Source organism: Pyricularia oryzae, chromosome 5 (assembly GCF_000002495.2).
Source record: "Pyricularia oryzae 70-15 chromosome 5, whole genome shotgun sequence".
Lineage (NCBI taxonomy): Eukaryota > Fungi > Ascomycota > Sordariomycetes > Magnaporthales > Pyriculariaceae > Pyricularia > Pyricularia oryzae.
The window spans coordinates 4,064,629-4,085,032 of NC_017852.1; the positions used below are offsets into that span (position 1 = coordinate 4,064,629).

Sequence of the window (20,404 nt, forward strand, 5' to 3'; positions counted from 1 at the left end):
CCTATCAAAGGCTAAATTGCATTCCCATTCATGGTAGTGTCCAAAATGCTAGATTAATCATTGATTCAGTCAATATTGCTAGGTACCTACCTCGGTACTTTACCACGTACTCCTGGGGCCCCATCAAATCAAAATCAGCCTTTGCCTTGGATTAGTTGGTGCACTTGAACGAAAATGGCATGTAGCTCCCATAAATACCATTTCTTTCTTCCGCCACCGTTTAAACCTGCCCTACAGCAAACGAAACCCACTCCCACGGGGTCGATGCTACGCCGGAGGTCACATCCATGTCCGAGCGAAGCCAGGAGGCATCATAAAGCCAAGACATTCTGGACCTTGCGCGAATTTGCATGGGCAATTCTCAAAAGTCCGCTAAGACATACCAATGGCAAAGGCAAGGGGGAGGGGCAGAGAATTCCATGATAAGAAAATAAAGGGGGTGATTTTGGGTTGTATATCGCTAGGTAGGTAAACAGTCAGGGATCGGAAAGGCATTTGCTTTCCCTCTTTTTTTTGTGGGTTGTTGCAAATCAGGCCTTTTCTAAACGGTTAAGCCCCCAAACAGAAAAAGAAAAGAAGAAGAAAAGAAGAAAAAAAGCATATCGATCACGATGTATATTTAACATGCATTGCGTTTATGCTTTCTGACTGGACGAGGCAGCTTTTGTCGGAATCAACGGTCACCTTGCCAGGCAGACAATGTTTCCGCTTGATAGGGGTCAGGGCCCGGTGAATTTTGGACATGTCAAGAATTGACTGTGCAGATAAAACGAACAGCGACAACCCACGGTAAAGGTGGAGAGGAAGGGGAACGACAGGTTGGTTGCTCACGCAAACATGAAATCCTCAAAAACGGCCCAGCCCTGAGATTTATAAATATGGAGATACAAATAGACTTGAATATCTAATCTGCACATTGACCCCAGAGATGAAAATATGTGCCGGGATGGAGATAATACTGCTAAATCACGTTGAAGGGCAGATGAAAAGCTTCGAATTTGGCTTGTGGAGGCTGATTCGCCTACAAAAATAATCAACTGTCCCAAAAGAGACAAAAAGAGGCAAGATTTGCAAAAGTCGGGCGGTTGTTGTGTTGCAAGATCAGCGGCAACAACAGCGTGGAGCTTGAGCTTGGACGAAAAAAAAAACAGGGCTCTCCTCAGCCTCCAATGCTGGTCGCGTTTTCTTCCTCGATCAGGTCCCCCCATGGGGTTTGAACGGTGAGTGGGCAACACGTGAAAGCAAAATAGAAAGCGCTGCTACTGGCTTGACAAGGAAAACAACGAGAGAAAACTCAATTCAAACCATAAGCCTACGGATAAACCAGGAACATATCGGCCGCGAACAAATCTCTTGACAAGGGCAGTCCTGGACGTGACTCGTGAGGTATGAAGAAAAGTCTTGGCAGAGTGTCAGTCTGTTGCACAATTCAACATGTCCTCCTCTCGTTTACAATTATAACCGGCCCCTCTAAGCAGGTACCCTTAAAATTGTCTACTATTGCTGGATGTAGGCCTAGCTGGATGAAGCAAAATACAGCGGTGGTACACCGGGACCCTCCTCGACTGTGACTTCCATACTGAGAACTTAAAGCGCCAAAAAGAAATCTGGATGGTTAGTGTCAAGCATTTTTACTGGCCTGGGCAATGTCTTGGCCATACGGAGCGACTCCTGAATAATGCAACGGCATGCCCCCCTCGATCGACAAATTCGAGCTGGCCAAGAAGGAAAATAAGACCAAGAAAGAAAGCCAAGTTTGTCAATGCTTGGTTTTTTTTTTTTTTTTTTTTTTTGCAGGCCTTGAGACCAGGGCTGATGATGATGGGAATTTGAATCCTTGACCATTTCTGCCTGCGATTGTTGATTGAGGAAAAGAGAACTAGCATTGAAACTTGGTGGACCTCGACCCTAGCTGGCTATTGCCTACCTAGGTAGGTAGGTACCTATCGTAGCACCCTGACACCCGAGGGAGTATTTCTGTATTAGCGTGTTCACGAAGGAGTTGTACCTCCCGCTTCCCTACGGAGTAGGTACAGTACTGCCTTGGAGGAAAGTGCCCCGTCCGACGTACCTTCCGTACCTTACCTTAACTCACCTAAATGTACCTACTACCCCTCTCTATGTGTAATTACACATCGTGTCTACTGCAATCCATGACTGGTGGTTGGAGTCAAGTCCATCCCATCTTGTGTCCGGAGCGAAGGCGGAAGCAAGGCTCACTTAGCATCCTCCACAGCTCAGAGTTCAGTTCGACTATTAGCCAGCCCGATTTTGTAATGGATGCCTTGTGCCGACTGCCGGTGAGCTGAAAAGCTCGCACCATTCTGCCATCACGAATGTTAACAGTCCGGGCCTAAACAAGCAGACTTTTTTTTGATGGACTCGCGAATCCTCCCATGCCCTGTCCTCACTAGGAAATAAGTTCCAGTCCCAATGCCTCCCCTCAGCCTTTGGGCCCCCGCTCGTTATCCGTGTTTCAATACAAACCCAAGACCCGTCCAGGGTGACCGCTGTCAACAACCCCCGGAGAATATCACAGGCTCCACCGCTACACCAACGACACCCCGGCTCGGCGGCGGGACCTGCAAAGGCTTGATACCAAAGCCCAGACAATTGGCATCTCTTGGCGCTGCCGCACCTAGTAGCATGTGCACCGTGAGCGCGACGTCGTTCCCGGATGGCGACAATCCCTTTGGCTGCCGAGTAGGTTTAGACCTTTGCGCTCCAGGATGGGCAATCACTGTCGTTGTTTTCTTTTTCTCTCTTTTCCTCTGTTCAGGTTTGTCTCTCCGCTGGCTGGTGAGGAACGATTCATGCGAATCTAAAAGCTCCCATGTCCTCCCCATCTGAAGGTTTCCTCCTTTAGGTTTTGTTTTCTATTTCTCCTCGTGTCTCTTCTCTCTATCTCTCCTTTTCTTCTCCAGCCCTCTCTCCTCTCTTTTGTTTCCGGACATCCATCAGCCCAAAAAAAAGTCTCTACTCCCTGGTGGTGCAGCTCTAATATCCGTCCGGTCTTCGGCTTCTATTACCCTTCTCCCGAGCTGGGCTCCAACTGTTGAGACAGCGTCTCTCGTTATCGACACCAACCCAAACCTTGGACCACCTAATATCCGTATACACATCAACAAAAACAAACCGTCAACATGGTCTCCCAATCGTACCTCCTCAGGCTGGTCGCCTTCTGCGCCGTCGTCAACGCCGTCCCGCTCCCGCTTAACATCAATCTCGGCGCTTACTCCCCCGCCCTGGTGGTCGGTGATGGTGCTATAGGATTCGAAGGAGGAGCAGGCAAAAACGGTGTTGAGTCTATCATCAACACCCTGCAGGGTGCCGCCGCCGCCGGTGGTGCACGTGCTGCCGCTGCTGAGGGTGCCGCTCAGCCTGCCACCGCCAACCAGGCTGCAGCAGCTCCCCAGCAGCAAGGTCTCGGCTTGGGCGCCAAGGCCGTCGACAGTGGCATTCTCAATGAGAAGGTAGGCTTTCCACATTACAACACTTCCCGTTTATCATGTGTTTTTTTTTTGGCTTCTTCACCCATCCACAGTGTTTGAAAAGCCGTAGAACGTAACTGCAGGCTAACAGTATCCCTCACTGGAGAACTAGGCATCTCTCCCATTACCTGGCGCCGCCCCACTGGGGCCCCGCTCGGAAGAAGTTGAGGTCGAGGAAGATGCCGAGGAAGACAACGAGCAGTCCGCTTCGGCTCCTCTGCAGAAGAGGCAGAACGCCGGCTTCCAGGCCGCACTCAACTTCGCCGAGAGCGCCCTAACCAAAGGTCCCAAGATACAGCTCGGCACTCCCGAAGCTGGTGTTGGTATCATTGTTGACAACACCGCAAGTTCTGGTCGTGCTGCTGCCTAAGTTAGTCTTGTGGTTGGTTTTTTTTGTCGCGCATAATAAAGCTGTGTACACTGTTTACGGCCAAGGAGTTCTTGTGTGATGGGTTTTTGTTGGTTTTGGGTTGTTACAAAAGGCGTACCTAGATGAGCTTTCTTTTTCCTATAGTTACTTGCAAGGTACGAATCCCAGAACACAAAGCCCACACGCCATCAGCTATTCAGAGCTCGTATACCCTTCTCCTTGAGCTTAGGATCATAAAGCATTGGATGAGTCCATTTTGGTAGTGGGTTGGGGTAATAAAAGAGAGAGACAATTCACAAATGGTGCGTTCATGCCAGGTCAGAGTCATTGGTGATTGATAAACACACCTAAACGTCCAAAGAATGGCATGATTGATCGCAAACCTCGCGATTTTGCTGGACGGCTGATGTTTACATCCCAACAAGCGACGACTGATTCAACCCACCGGGAAACAAAACTCAATAACTGAGGCTTTTTCCTTGCTCTGATTCAGCCCCCGTGATAACAAAGGTAATATCCGCCGGGCTCCAAGAAGACGTGAATACCTACCAACCTCAATACAGCCTCCCTTCGTCACAAACTCTTGCATGTGATATAAGAGGTTTGATTGAGCGAGTAGCAAGCCCGAGACTGTCAGAAATTTATTTGCCGGAGGCCCGACATCAGTCAATTGTTTCCTTTTTACTGCCGCCAAACCTACCACAGAACGCTACGTCATATTTTCTTGTTGTGTTTATACATCAAAACAAAATTACCCTTGTAATATCCAGTCTAGAACAACGTCGTAAGTCATCCATGGACCGGCGTCGGCTCTGTGTTACTCATGGTTCAATGGCTGGCAAGCTTGCACTGACTGCTGCCCAGACTGACTATTCGGGAATCTTGGATGATGGAGCACGAGGTGTTCTTTGCTCATTAGCTGTGGCATAGACTCTTCTTGGCATTTTGTCAATGGAAACAGTGCCCAGCAAACCGACTGATTACCGGGGACACCCTCGCTCGGACACAAACTCACCCCCAGCCATCTCCCATCGGTCTCGCGAGCGGCACGGCCTAGGACAGCTGCAGCTGGCTGCCATAGCAGCATATAGCGGTGATGACAAACCCGTAGGCGGCATCGCAGCAGACGGATAGTCTGTTCATGAGCTCCGTCATAAAACGGCCGCATGCTGCAGGCTGGTTCGCTCTGCCTCTAAAAATTTGTCAGTCTGCTTGCCCGGCGGCGTGGTGCTGAGTGAGCAGATACTCTCCTCTGACTGCGCAGTGTGTGGCTTCGAAAATCACAGGTGGATCTCAGAGACCACAAGTATAGGTGCTGTGGCTACCACACAGTGGCCTTCACTACCTGAAAGCTGATCGTTGTTGAGAATGCGGCCACCAGTGGTCCTAAAACCGGCGTGCTGGGCTTGAATAAGGATGCACCGAGGCTTATGTGTTGTTATGGGGTGACCTGTACCTATGAGATGCAAGAGGGGAGAAGCCGCATCCACCCTTTTCACTGTCACGGTGGATAGAGGACTAGCGGCAAGGGCTTCTTCTGGGAGGGTTTGCGCCCGAAGCGAACCTTGAGAGGCAGCGAACGAGAAGCAGCAGGGTGACAGAGATGGAGGCACAAAGAGAATATGGATTCAAGCGTACAGTTACTGACCATCAGCGACTTTTTCTTTTCCATAAACTCTTTCACACGCCTTCTCGGGAACCTTGACTGCTTCCATGAAAGACAGTAGCCCAAGGCCGAGCCGGTTCCGCAGCTTCATCGTGACCAAGATTTCGCCCAGCGGTCAAGAATGACGTTCCTTAAATTAGACAGCAAAGGTCCATAAGGTCGACCTGTTCCATCGCTCAGGCTGGCAATCCTGCAAGGTGAGGGCTCGGTGTCGCCTTGGCTGTGTGAATCTGATCATGGTCATGTCGTGGGTGATGTTGTCCGGTCGATGTATGTTGGGATCGAACTGTCGTGTCTTTCTCTCCTTATTTGCGATTGACTAACAGAAACATGCTGAATGTTTGCAAAGTACTCTTGACGGTGGGATTGAGAATGGGATGTCAGTAGGTCTTGATCAAAGAGATGGATGGGTAGGATATATGATACTTTGAGTAAATCAACTAATACTACCTAGGTTCTAGTTTAAGTCAAGACTTCCCTGAAACTGTTATTTCTTTTATCTTTCTGTTGGCTATTTGGTATCCTGTTTGTCAACGAAAAAACTCAACCCGCTAATATACCTCACAGCAAGAATCAGTCGAGCAAGACAAGTCATTTATCGAGACAAGTCGATACCCATGAAAGAGAACCTACTATGCATCTTGAACGAAAATGTCATCGACTTGAAGGAATGGTTCCGCCCCAATCTCCTGTTCGCTGCAGAGGCTGTACCTACGTATGATAATGGACATAAATAAGAAATCGCAAGAGCACTCGAAAAGGGCGTTTCCCCCACGAATGCAGATCTTGAACCCATTGCCAGCGCAAATCCACAAACCACCGACGGGTGTCCTTTAGCAAGTGGTGCTGAGGTACATGTTATGATCTGCCCGGTTTAGAGAGCCTAGGAATCTCTACTGAATATCATACATGACTATATAACTCTCAGATGTTTTCGACATCTTGGAAAAGAAGAAACAGAGCTGGAAGAGACTCAACCAGTTGTGCTATTTGGCGACGATAAAAACTGCAAGACGAGGGGATCAGAAACAGCTTCGAGATGCAGAGAAACCTGGACAGCCGAGCACAAGTCGTGTTCGTCGCTCAGGAAAAAAAAAGGGCAAGCTTGCTCTCCGTGATCAGTATCCAAGGAGAGACGATAAAAGGGTATGTATGACAATAGCAATGATGACCAAAAAAAAATCTCACAAGGTACTTTGTGTAAGGTATGCAAGAAGTCGATTGAGGGTTTATTCTCGAGCAATATGCATTATCGGGTGACTTTCAAGTCTCAACAATCAAGCGAGGACACAAGAGGGAGGCAAAGACAATGAGGGACATGTACATGCGTATATTCATTCACCTGACAGCTCCAAACACGGAAATAGCTTTCGTACCTTAGCTTCAGGTGTGGGGGCGGGCGTTGGGCCTCGGTGCAGCAGAGCTGCAGAGGTAGAGACGGATGGATGCCTGACCTGGCCCCATAGAGACCCAGCGGCTTGATTGAGGCTCAAAATAAAGAACCACGACTCCCCTTCAACGACACCCAACACATTAACCAGAGTCTGCTCTTTCTTGTGTACAAAATTCATTCGCCATGATGACCGATGCATATGCAACATGCACAACATCAGCCGGACAGCGCTGTACACTACGAAAGCATCAAGTTCAAAAGACCACAAAACACCAAGAGACGATGTTGAGAAATCGTTGCTGTTACCAAGGGCAAAACAATAGGTTGCATGTTTTCAGCAACAGAATCTGCGCAATTCTTTCTGTGGACAGCAGACAAAGCTAGGTAGGTAAATTGCAAAGATCGGAGCAAGAGAAAGGAAAAATCTTGAGTAGGCAACAGCAAGCATCCTGCCTAATCTGCCTTGTCATCGTCGCCACCAGCCGCAGCGACTTCGGCAGACGAGTCTCCCTCCTCGGCAGCTTCTTTGGAGACTTTGGCGGGAGTATCCTTGGCAGGAACGTCGTCTGCGGCGTCCTCGGCTGCATCCTCGTCATCTTCGGCCTCCTCGCCGTTCTCGCCGTTCTCCTCGGCAGCATCATCACCATTCTCCTCTTCGGCATCGTCGTCTTCGACCTCCTTGGTGGGCGCCTTTTCATCCGAAGCGACGGCTGTCTTTTGTTTCTTGCTTGGAGGGGCATGGTCTGTAAGAAGGCGCCAGTCAGCGGGTGGCTTCAAGTAAAAGAGGATTGTAGGGGAACTGGTTGTGGGCTCGGGTGTGCGAGTCGCAAGTCAACGTACCGGTCGTGCCATTCTCGCCAGCGTCATCGCCGTTCTCCTCTGCATCTTCCTCCTCCTCTTCTTCCTCTTCGCCCTCGTCGTCGTGCTCCTCTTCATCCTCCTCGCTCACATATCTAGCAGCCAAATATTGTTAATCCCATTCTGCGCGCGGTAGAATGGCGCAATGAGGAAAACCTCCTTGGGCCCAGAGAGTGAAGATAACGCATTGGAAAGCTATTCAGATGCAGCTTTCGGGGCTAGATTGGCTCCGGGGAGCAGTGTTCCCCTCGCTGAGCGCAACGCTGTTCCATGCCAGCGCATAGGCAGCGCATAAAAAAAGAAGCAAGTGTGAATAGGGGCAACGGCGTGTGATATACTTACTCTTCTTCCTCCTCATCATCGCTGGGGAGAGAAACAAGCTCCTCATCTTGCTTTCTCTTGCGGGACATGGTGAATGATAGAAGAAGTAAAACTCAATTGGTAGGGTTTATGGCTAGACAGAGCTGGTTGAACTGCAACCGGCAAAGAGGAGTAGCAGGTGCGGGTGAAAAAAAAATGGGTGTTATACGGGGGGAAAAGAAGGAAGAACAGCTGGAGACGGGTGGAAGATCGGGGGTGTTGTTGGTCAGATGTGTGGGAGGTCCAGGGGTAAGCTGTTGCGCAAAGTGCCAGAAAAGGGAGAGAGGTGGGTTGCGCAGCAAGCCAAAGGGGGAACAGACGGGCGCGGCGCAGAGGGAGAGAGAGACAGACGGGAGACGAGGGGAAGCTAGCTCCAACTCCCCTCACCAAGCGCTTGCGTCAGGGTTGGCTACAAGCTATTGCTGCCATGTCCCGGCTGCGCCTTTGGAGGCTTGCCCAAAGCACCCTTAGGTAAATCAGGCCAAAGTTGCGGGTGACCTTGAATTGGTCCAGAGTAATCGTCAAGATGACGGTATCTGGTACCTTCCATCCTAGACCCACCTTGGGGTGATAGGGTCCAAGCTCCTGAGATCCGGGTAGGCTGGGATGAATGTGGAGAAGTGGATGGGTTGTTGCGCGCGCAATTCATGTTTGATGGAAAAGGTTACCAGCTTGCCAGCAAGTAACTGCATGTTTGCCTGGTGGCTAAGGTACCGATTTCCCATCTTTTGGGGTGGCTGGGGGGTTCAAGCTGCAGACCAGGGTCGACAGACGCCACACACGGCACAAGCAATTGAAAGGGAGCTCTGGAGTATGAAAAGCAACTCAGCATGCACAGACCCCTTGCGAGTGTCTGTTTATAGTAGGCACTTCGTACTTGCCTGCTTTTGCTTGTTGTGCTCGAGCTGGATCGGACCTGAGAGAGGCAAGACCAGCCAAGCAACGGGGTAAGCAGCAAAGACAGGTAGGTGCATGTAGCTAAACCGTCGGCAATGTGATTGGTTAGGATAGACAGCTTTGGCCCACGTGCTGGAAAGCTCCGTCTCCTCAAGCGGGGGTATCGCAGTGATCGCAATTGACGTCGGGTTCTCAATTGGATTCCACAGCTAGGTACCTAGGTAGATTAGAGCTAGTATTTCCGTCTGTACCTACCTACTGTCCTGTACTATATACGGTTGACCGACATTCCATAGAATTGATCGCAGTGGGGACAATTGTCGAAAAGGAGCCTAACCTAATACTAATAACTCTTATTGAGTACGGAAACAGAGTGTACGGAGTACATACAGTACAGTACCCAGTAGAGCTGCACGTAATACAGGCCGCAGTGGATCGACAAGAGTATGGAGTACTTGCAAGGTTGGTAGGTAGGTACGTACTGTAGAGAAAGAAGTACAGTACATATGATATGACCTCGGTCGAAACGTCAAACTACGCGTCACAGCGCGTGGCCCAATAAATCATTTCCCGTCCCGTCCTGACAGATCTTGCGCAAACAAAGTGAATTGGCCAGTAAGACGGGTTGGTATCTGAGCCAACGCGTCGATCATGAGGATTGCATCATTTGGCAGAGTGCCATTTGTATTTTGTACCCACGCGCCATTCTCAGTACAAACGGCAGAAAGATAAGGGGCTTAACTGCCTAATAATAAGGCACCCGCGCCCACCTAAGGTAGGTGCCTGCCTAACACAACGTTGCTGTGAGCACATTCAGTCAACGAGTGCTGTCTTTGACAATGAGGAGTAAGCTAGGTAGATCTCTCAACAAAGCAGCGAAGATGTTTGCTTAATTTTGACTTGACCAATTGGAGTTGGAGGTCAGAAGACAACTGTGGAAGACACTGTCCTTTTCCTTTAGGTCAGCAGCAGCAGCAGCAGTAAGAGGATCGAATATGGATAAGAATTGTTTTTTCTTCTTCTTCTATCTTTCTTTTTTGTGTTCTTGTTGTGGCTCGAGCCAAGATTGCCAACCGTATCCCAGTGTTTTGTCGAGGCTGTCATCCCGTCACAAAAAGCCACTCGGAGAGTCGATCACCCGCTAACGTAAAGCTGGACCCCTAAGGGGCAAATGTCAAAAGGAAGGTTGTGCCACTGATGCCATCGAAGATTTCGGTCGATAGTTAACCATCGAATACACTTGCGCATATGAACTGAATTGAAACTACACCATGTAAACAGATGACTAGGTAGAACTAAAAGGTCAAAAGTGCAACATGCTGCGTGCTGTGACGAATTTGATGGTGGAGGAAGTGACAGAGTGGAGAAAACCGCCGTCACCACGTTTTTTTCTCCCTCTATTGAACCAAATACCCAATTCCGGATCGCAACCCCGGGAGCCCCGACAGCTCGTTTCTGGAGTGGAGAAACAGACTTTTTAACCCAAGCAAACATTGAAGTCTGAATCCCCACCGACGGAATTGTTCTCTCGCCGTTCAAGATTCCATAAATCATCTCGCCAATCCTCTTACCCGATCGGGTACCTGCCTAAGCCCTGGTTTGATTCGCTTCCCGTTTTTCTTGTTTGCTAAGCGCATGAGGTGTACTGTACATACTGTATATCCACAGCAATCTCGGAGGCGGCTTCGAGAAAATCTTGCGGAGCTAAGACCTAGGATAGACTCAAGGGAACTTGATAGAGGGAGGTTTTCGCTTGGGTTAGACCATAGCTGGCAAGGTATACGTGGTGGTTGCCATCAATAACCGCCGCTCAGACCGGCGAATTTGAGACAGTTTTCTAGGCAAAGGGGGAAAGTTGGTCGCCGCCCCTCCGGGTGAGTGGGGCACCACGGAAGGGGCCTGTCAATCATGGCCATCTCGCATCTCGGCTGCTTCAGGTCGAGCGTGCGCTTTGATTTTGAAACCCAACTTTGGACAGATTCGAACGGGGGAGGAGAGGCCAGGGCCGAATTATTGCTCACTCATTGACTTGCACGGGACTGGGCAAAGATGCAAATCGCTCTCTAGACTTGAGTTTTCCGGGTTTCCGGAATGGAAGGAGAGAAATACTGCAGATCATGTTCTGCAAAGTCGCGTGCCTGCCAAGGAAGGCCTCACAGGATGGGGCCCCAGGTTATGTGGTATTGTGCTTCGGAGTAGGTAAGTTACCCTGCAGAGCAATGATAGGGTTGCTCGTGCGTTCATCTCCCTTTGCGGATAAGCTTACTTTATGGAGGGGAACGAGTACGTGGTCGTCGTAAACTCTGTTCCTTGCGTTGCTACAACACCGACGGACCAGCCAGGTGCCGAAGGGATCCAATATTAGTAGCTTCGCTTCGCGGACACAGTAGGCAAATCGAAAATTGAGATATTGCTCCAGACCTAACGGTAGGTAGGAGATGTGCGGACTGGGCAGCCGAAATGTACTCGGTAAACGAGCTAAGATGGACAGTAATAAAGAAACAATGTAGTTATGGCTGCAAAAGAAATGACCACACTCAACTTAGATAACCTCGAGGCCTTGCTAGTACGGACATGGGCGATGGGTGACGCCTTAGCGGGCAGTTTGTCATACTGGGTCCAATTTACGGAACAAATTGACAATCCTCATCTGTGTTGCCTGCCGCGGGTCGGCCACACACAGGCAAAGACCCCGCAGGAACAGGCTCACAACGGCACATGGGAAAGGGCATCAACCAGCCAGAAGCCGGCCGAACGACGCTTTTAGTGGTGATACTACCGTACTACCACACAAACAACTTCCGCCCGACTTGTCGGGATCCGGCTGGTCTACCATACTAGCTTGGAATTGAGTGCCGCGGCTTTGCTAGGTCTACTTTTGGAGAGAAAGAATGTCGATCTGTTGAATTCTACGGCCTGGCAGGCTGGCTTACCACCTGTCATCCGGTCGTTGGGATGGAAGCGAGCGTGGGGACTTGTTGTTTTGGGCGGGAATTTTTGTACAGGGGTGTCCTAGTGGGGGGAAACATTTGGGCCGGGCCCAGGGGAAAGAAAATAGTGGATGGAGCAGGAAAGAGATTTGAATAATTTGATTTCCCTGATGGAACACCACAGTAACCTGCCTTACCTAGAGTAGACACTTTTACCAAGCTATGCCTTGGGTAGGGGGGAATTTGTCGTCCGTTTGATTTTCGTTGATTTTATGATTTACATTTTTGTGTGCATGTGTCATAACCCGAGGATGCTTGCTGATATTATTCTTTGTTTTTGTTTGCTGGTCGGTTAGCGTATTTTACAGTACAGTACAGTACAGTACAAGACAACAACCGGGTAGACAGCAAGCCCCCCCGATACGACTTGGGGAGTCAGGAACAGCCCACAATTGAAGAAAACCCAGTGACGGTCCGTCACCGAATCCTTGTGCTGGCGCACAAATCCTCTAGAACATCCTTCAAAACGTACCAGGCGAGCGATGTTGCAGCTGGCGTTTGTTACCGACTCATCAGCGCATGCTGCGGTTGTGCCGCTTTCAACAACACCACCCTCGTAGTAATCGAGCGAGAGAGAAAGAAGCGCTGTTGTTGCTTTGCAGTGAGTGCTTGACAGGGGGACCGTCGTGTGCTCAGCACAGCAAAGCTCAGCGCGACCACGGTAACATTTTCTCTCCCTACCAAACAAAAATCTTTGATGGCTGCCAGAGGCGCAGACACGACAATGTCAGGCTGGTCAGGGTACGAGTCGGACGATGTTTATGCGGCAGACGGAGAGGAGGGCACCAGCAAAATCAGCACAGCCAACAATAATGCTGTCCGGTCTAGGTCCAAACGACGAGTCCTCCGCACCGCGACGACGGGTGCAAATCAGGATGGAATCGCAGCTGCCAATTCAGACTCTGGCCCTGGTATTGTCGCTGCAGTAGTTTTACCTCCTCGGGGCTCCAGCCTGACTGGCAACAGCTCCAGCCGTAGCGAGCAGATGTTGCAGCACCACCAGCAACCTCAGCAGTACCAAGCTCAGCAGTACCAGTACCAGTACCAGCAGCAACAGCCCCAGCCCCAGTACCACACCCACTGGCACGCCAACGCCAACCTTCTGCGACAGCGACCCACGACGAAACAGGCGAACGCCTCAGAAATGCCAGGGCAGCCCCACGAGTCAACCATTCATGTCCTTGCACGGGGCTTCCATCAGCAACCTTTGCATTCTCGGCATGGCTATTCTGATCGTGACGGCGACTCCTTTTTGTGTCAAGATGTATTCACGTCATCCGATGGGCACCCGACTCAATTCAAATCGCCGCCGCCGCCATTGACAATACCTGCGTCGCCGCCAATATCACCCGAATGGCCCTCCCTCACCGGCGTCAGCAATAATTCTTTTGGGGGCAGCATTACCTCGACCACCACCAATACGTCCTGCGAAGCCCCAATTCCCACCTCTTCTAGGTTCAACAACACCGTGAGATCCCCTACTACTTCGTCTACCTCCTTGTCAGCGCCAACAACGCCGCTGCAATCCCCAACCCGAAAATCATTCTCCTCCTATCACTCCCAAACCTCGTCCCGTTTCCCTGGTCTCAGCTCCCATCCTCCAATTTTCGATTCGGCTGCACCGGTGCACCCGTACCAAAGATCACTGCAGCCTTCGTCCCCAGGCATACCCGAGTTCCCAGATCTCGAGCAGGAAGACCTTGACACCCGTAGACCGAATACGGCTGCGCCTGCCTCCAGCCCCCAAAGCCCCTATTTTACTTCTACGTCAGCAAATCAGCCACACGGTCCTGTCCCATATCGTCCAAGCACGCCACCTTCGTCCCGGCCGTCTAGCAGCCGAGCGGGAGAGGACCCAACAATGGCCGTTGAAAACTTCTCACGGCCTCGCAAGCCGAGCGTCTCTCGGCCCAACATGCAGACGCTGCCGTCCAATCCCCGCCCTCTCGGACACCTCGATCAAGACGAGCCCTACAGTGGCAATAGCCAAATACATGCCCCTCAAATGGCGGCTTGGCCACGGCAGAGAGGCCCGTCTGTCTCCTCCACCAAGTCCGCCGCGACATATTCCTCGATACCGAGCACCCGTACCCGGCCTTCCAACGACCGCCTCAATGTCGCCTACCGAACGATGCCCCGCACGCCAACGACGACACTAACCGCACCCGGCCCTAGCTCAAATGGCATGATATCTCCGGGCCTGTCGAGGCCTCAGATGGCATACAGGCGTGAGGACAGCAATGGTTCATTGAAGAAGCAACCGAGTCTGACCGGCCATGGCAGAGAAGCTGCACCGTGGACTGTTGATGAGGAGGAAATGCGTTCAAGTTACCGGTCTCAGCTCACAGGCTCCACGACACAGGGGACCATGTACTCCAATGGTGGAACCGAGAGGAGTAGTATACACACAAAGAGCAGCTCTAAAACGTCAATCTCCGTGTCTGGGCACGGCCATGGCACGGATGACAACGGACTGAGCGTAGAGGACGTGATGGGCATGTACGAGAAGGGATTTGCGGACTCGACAGGTGCCGAGGATAACGATATGGACAGCCCCAGAAGGGGCAACAGCGTCCGGAATCGTAGCCGCTCGACTTCTTACTCCCTATCTCACTCAAGGAATTCTTCGAGGACTAATGGCAACGTTGGAACGCAAATTCGCGAGGCTATGGATGATTCCTTGCCGCTACCGGGCAAGGTACTGGCAGCAAACAATGCCGATGGGCCATTGTTTGTCCGGGACTCGGCGGCTTTCTTCAGGAACTCGGGGCTTCCGCAAACCGACTCTGAAGCTACAGACCCTGACCAAACAGCATTCGGTGAACCTGTCAGGCAGATTCCGCAACAGGAAACCGATTCATCCAGCAGTAAACACGATTCTGCCAAGCTTCTGGATACTGACGACAACTCCATGATTGGACGAAACGTCAGCACCAAGTCGACGCATACACACAGATCCACTCCGTCATTAAGCAAAGGGCCTAGGACCTCGGTGTCGAGCCCAGATCTCACAACCGTCCTCTCCAACAACGAGCCACCGCTTCCTACAGCCGTACAGACGGAAACATCACCTATAACGTCCACCAATACGAACAACCAACTTTTCTCCGCACCCGAGGAAGATGATCCTTCCGCCCGGGACCGGTATGGCTTCCGAAAACAGAACCAGTACATCTCGCGCGAGCAGTATGATGCCTGGAACACACAGTACAGCGTGTACCTTGCTCGCAGGAAAAAGAAGTGGGCGGCGTACCTCAAGGATTCCGGCTTGATTGCGGACCAACCCGATAGGTTCCCCCCGCCCACTGCTAAAACTAAGCGTTTTATTCGCAAAGGTATCCCGCCAGAATGGCGGGGCGCAGCATGGTTCTATTACGCGGGAGGACCAAGCATTCTTGCGAAGCACGCCGGTGTCTACCACGACCTTATCAAGCGGTCTCAGAAACCAGGCGAGCCGAAGGAGGTCGACGTCGAGGCCATAGAGCGTGATTTACATCGCACGTTTCCTGATAATGCGAGCTTCCGATTCTCGACCGCGGAACCCGAAGACAGCGAAGGTACTGAGAGCGGGACTGGAGAACCCAAGATCATCAGTAGCTTGCGAAGGGTACTGCTCGCTTTCGCCATCTATAACCCTCAGATCGGATATTGCCAAAGCTTGAACTTCCTGGCTGGCCTGTTGCTGTTGTTCGTGGAAACAGAGGAGCAGGCTTTTTGGCTGCTCAACGTCATCACCATCGTGCATTTGCCAGGAACCCACGAGATGTCGCTCGAGGGATCCAAGGTTGACTTGGGAGTGCTCATGGGGGCCGTTAAGGACTCCATGCCCGGGGTATGGGCCAAGGTTGGCAGCGAACTCGACGGCGAAGCCCCTCGTCCGCAAACCCAAGGCAACGGCTCTGCCAAGGCCAAGAAATCGTCGCGGAAAATGGGTAAGGGCGCCGCTGTCGCGCCATCCGATCGCCTTCCCCCAATTACATTGTGCATGACGGCGTGGTTCATGTCGTGCTTCATCGGCACCCTGCCGATAGAGACGACGCTACGTGTCTGGGATATTTTCTTCTACGAGGGCAGCCGGACTCTGTTCCGCGTGGCGCTGGGTATCTTCAAGTTGGGCGAGAACGAGATCCGCGCAGTTCAGGACCCCATGGAAATGTTTGGCGTTGTTCAAGCACTGCCTCGCAGGCTGCTTGACTGTAACTTGGTCGTGGACGCCACCTTCCGGAGACGCAACGGCTTTGGGCACCTGAGCCAGGAAACTATTGACGAGCGGCGTTCTGAAAGAAAAGAGGCACTCAAAGAGGCCAGGAGAATCGAAACCGAAGGTGTCAACACGGCCGTAAGCGACGGAGCCGCTGGTGTGAAGAGAAAAAACACCCTTTTTGGACGAAGAAAACACAAAGAAGCCCCGTGAACAACGGAGAGAAAGCGACCGCCGGATCTGGAAACAGTCAAGGCCACCATCGGCCCTCGACTATTTCAAGTCGACAAAAACATAAATGAAAAAAAAAGCAAGGTTGCATCGGAAACCCTTGCAACAAAGCTTACAGAATACATCTACTTCCCCTTTGTCATGATATATACATACTTCCAACATCTCTTCACTGCTCGACTATCAGCATTTTCTTTGTCATCTTTTAGCGAATCATGCATCATCTCATCAACCGGCTGGGAAAAAAAGGCCCTGGATGGGGCTCATCGGAAGGAATACTGCATTTTTTTATTGAATTTTCTCGATACCAATAGCATCTAAAGATCGCACCTTTTTAAATTGATACGATTAGTCCAAGCTTCTACTGCTTTTCCTATTTGTAACCTTGGCTACGCCTGTATATAACAAACCCATAAATATACGTCGAACTTTGCACCATTTACAACTTTTGCATCTTGTGAAAAGCAACGGCATTCTCTTTCAATCGAACAGACAACAGGCTTGGACTCCAGTAACAGTGCTGCTGCCATCTACGAGGTATCTGCATACCCTTCGTGCCTACTACCCCTTGCTTGCGACCGCAAGGCTGCAAAGGATGCCGTTTGGTGGGGTTGCTGCAAGGAGATGGCTGGGATCTGGGGTTTGTTACGATAGCGGAGCTGCCGCTTCTGTGGAATGAGTCCAACATACAAGATGGCAGGGCATTTGATGTTGATGTTGTTAAAGACTACATATACCCTGTTGCTTGGTTGGAAAGATGGTCGGTTCGTGAACTGATCTTTGATGATGAATTAAAATGGCCAAGATGGCGTAATCAAGTCTATCATGGTGTCTCTATATAAATATATACATCATTCAGATGCCGCTAGCCAGACAGCCTGGTCCGGTCCGTTGCTTCACCGACGCTACGCGTGTTTGGCAATCATGAGAATGCACAATGTGCAAAAATAAAAGTAGCCATCTTCATCGTCGGGCGAAAAAAAAACACATTTTATCAATGAGCACATGATTTTGCCAGGCTATTCGTCATCACTGCGTTGCTCATCCTCTTCCTCAGCATCTTCTTCAACATGTGTTTCTTCCTCTTCTTCTTCCTCCTCCTCTTCGTCTTCTTCCTCAGTCCCACCCCCAGCAACACTGCCAGCCCGACTTGTTTGCCTACTGGTGGCGAGACTGCCGCCCGCCGAGCCCGGCCCACCGGTGCTAAGCATGCTTCGGACAGCATCATAGTCGATACGCTTGGAGAATTGGCGACGGTCAATCATTTCTAGCGTGGCATCCGTTGCCGAGTCTGCCGGCGACGTCTGACCCTCGCCAATGCGTGGTTTCTTGGCCCGATTGCCACGGCCAGGCTTTGGTGGATTCGTTGCAGCCAGACGTGCTTTGAACTCCTTTTCCTGCTGCTTACGCATCCAGTCCTTGTTCTGATTGACCCAGAGTTGTGTCTTCAACTCCACCTCTTCCTTACCGAGGAGACAGTACATAACCTCTGGGTCGTCAGCAAATTCATCCTCTTCGACCTCTGGCTTGTCTAGATGGGACTGTTTTTCGGGATCGGCGAAGAATTTCAGCGCAGCAAGCTCAGCCGCGTTGGCGAGTCGCATAGCGCCCTCGGTCGTAGACGGGTTCATCATGTTTTCTGTGATCTCCATTTCCAGAAGCTCTTCGTCCTCATCCCATTCCTCAGTGACGTAAGCCGGCTTCTCAACTTTGGGCAGCTTGCGGACGCTGCTACCTTGAGGTTGTTTCTTGGGTCTGCTATGCTGCGAGGCTCCCCCTGATACAGCCGGAGCAGGCGACGCGGCAGCCTCAGAAGAACTGGGGACGGCACCCTGAGAACCAAACTGCCGTGCAAGGTCGTCCAGGTGTGAATTAACCTCTGAGATCCCCTCCTCTATATCACTAGGTTCTTGATTTTGCGTAGATGCAGCATCTGTCCTGTTTGGAACCGCTGGGATGGCAAAACCATCAGCGTCAACCCTTCTTTCCTCTTCCCCATCGTCACCCTCATCGCGTTTGCGCTTTTTCCGGCGCTCCTTGAGTTTTGCTTGATATTCAGCTGTCTTTTTGTAATAGGCTGGAGGGTCCATCTGCTCGTACAAAAAGTCCCGCATCAAGAAGTCATCAACAGTGAGTTTGGCTGAAGGGACCTCGGCGAATTCGTTTAGCCGTTGTTGGAGGGTATGCATGGTAACCTTGGCGATGAAGACAACCTCCCGTACTGTGCGGCGAAAGTTGTTCATTCTCGCCGCCATAATCAGACAGGCACCACAGATACCCGATGGTCGGCGGCCCAGAACCATCCAATCCCGGTCCATGCGCTGCACTAAGCGTACTGCAGTGCTGGCAACCTTGTTGGTCTTGTCTCCAAATTCCAAGCGGGCGGCAAATCGGTAGATCAAATCCTCGACAAAAATGGGGTTGTAGTTGCCACCGGCGCCAATGTCGCTGATAAAAGCCTTGTACATGCGGCCAAGGTGGAAGACATCGTGCTGCACCAGGTCAGCAAGGTCCATGAGCATAATCTTGCAGCTAGTCTCCTTTCTGCAAGCTGCATAGAGGCACATGGCGGCAACGTAAACAGAAGAGCGACCTTGGGTGAAATTTCGAGAGCTGGCAAGTTTGAAGAGTTGACTGGCGCCGTTAACAGTGCGCTCGGGAAGGTTAAGTGAATTTGCAAATCCCTGTATGAGACTCCTGGCCTCACGAAGGGCTTTTTCTCTGGCCTCCGAGGATGTGTTGGTTCCAGCAATCCGGCGACCGCCCTGGCCTCCTGACAGGCGGACGCCACCATCAGGACCGACATAGCTACCCTGTACCACGGCAGCACCACCAGCAGTTTCGCCGAACTGGATTTCTGCCACAATATTGCTGTCGTCGGCAACTCGACCACAGGTCCGACAAGTACCGTCAACTATGTTTGGGTTTGGACAGTTCTTGTTGGGGCACTGGCTTTTCCTGCCGCCCGGTTGCTGAGGGCGGGCCTGTGGTGCTGGGGACATGGAAGGTGCTGGGCTCTGGCTTGCTCTGCGTTGCTGCTGCCATGCTTGGTCCTGAATTGCCTTGATAGGATTTGGCCGCGCGGCAGGCTTGGGCCTCCGCGGGGCCTTGAGGCCTGGTGCCATTGCTGAATTTTTAACCGCAGGTGAAGGCGACTTTGTTTGCGAGGCAAGTTGTAGTGCAACCCTGGTAGTCTTTGGGGACTGAAAAAGGCAGGTTTGACTTTTTTTTCTATTTTTTTTTTTTTTTTCTCGAGAACTCGGCAAACGAATGAATGGCAACCAAACCTCAATTGGACTCAAGAAAATGGAAAAATAAAGGCTGGCCAACAGCGAAACCAGTCGATATAAGGATAGATGAGGAGCCGTTTCAATCTTCTCTCTCTGCTATGAGATAGTGACTGGAAGGGCCTGCTCGATGATGACTCCTGGGACCAAACGCGCCGTGGTTGAAAGCGAATGAGGCGCGAGGTATTTCTGAAGAAATGCGATGCGCGGAAATCTTCAGTGGGGTTACTTAACTTGGGTGGATGATGTGGCGGAGAGGAAAAGGCCCTGGATGGGAGCTAGGCGGGGTGAAAGTCACGTGTGTCACTTGCTCGTTACCTTAACTGCAGAAGTTCGAGTCGTGGCATGGTCTGAAAGATGTTCGATCTGCAATGGAAAAAATAGAATTTCCTCACAGTCGTGTCCACCGTCGCCCAAGTCTTAGGTATCAGCCCTCGTATTCTTCCTCCAGCCATTTCTTCTTACCCATTGTCGTGAGAACTGTCTTGCGCCTTGAATTTCGGTTTTTGTGTCGCGCTTGGCAACGTTAATGCTTCGACCGTGCCATGGGTGAAATGCCACTAGGAAACTCAATAGTAGTATCCTTCTCAGAACGCGTACCTACTGCCTCTATCACTTTAGTGAGAAACAGCTGATCAACTTTATGGCTGTTGAACGAAA

At 51.1% G+C, this 20,404-nt stretch overlaps 6 protein-coding genes across 6 annotated transcripts; 3 read left to right on the forward strand and 3 right to left on the reverse strand.

The window, feature by feature from the left end:
• Positions 1-3,143: 3,143 nt before the first annotated feature.
• MGG_00120 (uncharacterized protein) lies at positions 3,144-3,861 on the forward strand (the record flags this gene model as incomplete). The annotated part of the gene is made up of 2 exons (XM_003718967.1): positions 3,144-3,473; positions 3,604-3,861. The coding sequence occupies 2 exons, from the start codon at positions 3,144-3,146 to the stop codon at positions 3,859-3,861; spliced, it is 588 nt and encodes a 195-aa protein (XP_003719015.1).
• Positions 3,862-5,141: 1,280 nt separating this feature from the next.
• Positions 5,142-5,618, reverse strand: MGG_17529 (uncharacterized protein; the record flags this gene model as incomplete). The annotated part of the gene is made up of 2 exons (XM_003718968.1): positions 5,142-5,317; positions 5,510-5,618. The coding sequence occupies 2 exons, from the start codon at positions 5,616-5,618 to the stop codon at positions 5,142-5,144; spliced, it is 285 nt and encodes a 94-aa protein (XP_003719016.1).
• Positions 5,619-7,213: 1,595 nt separating this feature from the next.
• MGG_00119 (uncharacterized protein) lies at positions 7,214-8,634 on the reverse strand. The gene is made up of 3 exons (XM_003718969.1): positions 8,121-8,634; positions 7,761-7,873; positions 7,214-7,663 (listed from the first exon to the last, which is right to left on the reverse strand). The coding sequence occupies exons 1-3, from the start codon at positions 8,186-8,188 to the stop codon at positions 7,374-7,376; spliced, it is 471 nt and encodes a 156-aa protein (XP_003719017.1). The 5' UTR covers positions 8,189-8,634; the 3' UTR covers positions 7,214-7,373.
• Positions 8,635-8,828: 194 nt separating this feature from the next.
• Positions 8,829-10,306, forward strand: MGG_17530 (uncharacterized protein; the record flags this gene model as incomplete). The annotated part of the gene is made up of 4 exons (XM_003718970.1): positions 8,829-9,085; positions 9,408-9,501; positions 9,853-9,881; positions 10,201-10,306. 4 exons carry the CDS (start codon positions 8,829-8,831, stop codon positions 10,256-10,258), a joined length of 438 nt encoding a protein of 145 aa, XP_003719018.1. The 3' UTR covers positions 10,259-10,306.
• A 1,833-nt stretch (positions 10,307-12,139) lies between these two features.
• On the forward strand, positions 12,140-16,895 carry MGG_00118 (uncharacterized protein). The gene has a single exon (XM_003718971.1). It carries the CDS (start codon positions 12,723-12,725, stop codon positions 16,437-16,439), a length of 3,717 nt encoding a protein of 1,238 aa, XP_003719019.1. The 5' UTR covers positions 12,140-12,722; the 3' UTR covers positions 16,440-16,895.
• A 323-nt stretch (positions 16,896-17,218) lies between these two features.
• Positions 17,219-19,934, reverse strand: MGG_00117 (transcription initiation factor IIB). The gene has a single exon (XM_003718972.1). The coding sequence runs from the start codon at positions 19,580-19,582 to the stop codon at positions 17,477-17,479; it is 2,106 nt and encodes a 701-aa protein (XP_003719020.1). The 5' UTR covers positions 19,583-19,934; the 3' UTR covers positions 17,219-17,476.
• Positions 19,935-20,404: the final 470 nt, after the last annotated feature.

What these genes read in the sequence shown, in the direction of transcription:
- MGG_00119 (XM_003718969.1), bottom strand. Translation starts at nt 8,188, where the DNA reads ATGTCCCGCAAGAGAAAGCAAGATGAGGAGCTTGTTTCTCTCCCCAGC. An exon ending in GATGATGAGGAGGAAGAAGA is followed by an intron (nt 7,874 to 8,120) that starts GTAAGTATATCA and finishes TTTGGCTGCTAG; the next exon opens with ATATGTGAGCGAGGAGGATG. An exon ending in TGGCGAGAATGGCACGACCG is followed by an intron (nt 7,664 to 7,760) that starts GTACGTTGACTT and finishes GCCTTCTTACAG; the next exon opens with ACCATGCCCCTCCAAGCAAG.
- MGG_00118 (XM_003718971.1), top strand. Translation starts at nt 12,723, where the DNA reads ATGGCTGCCAGAGGCGCAGACACGACAATGTCAGGCTGGTCAGGGTAC.
- MGG_00117 (XM_003718972.1), bottom strand. Translation starts at nt 19,582, where the DNA reads ATGGCACCAGGCCTCAAGGCCCCGCGGAGGCCCAAGCCTGCCGCGCGG.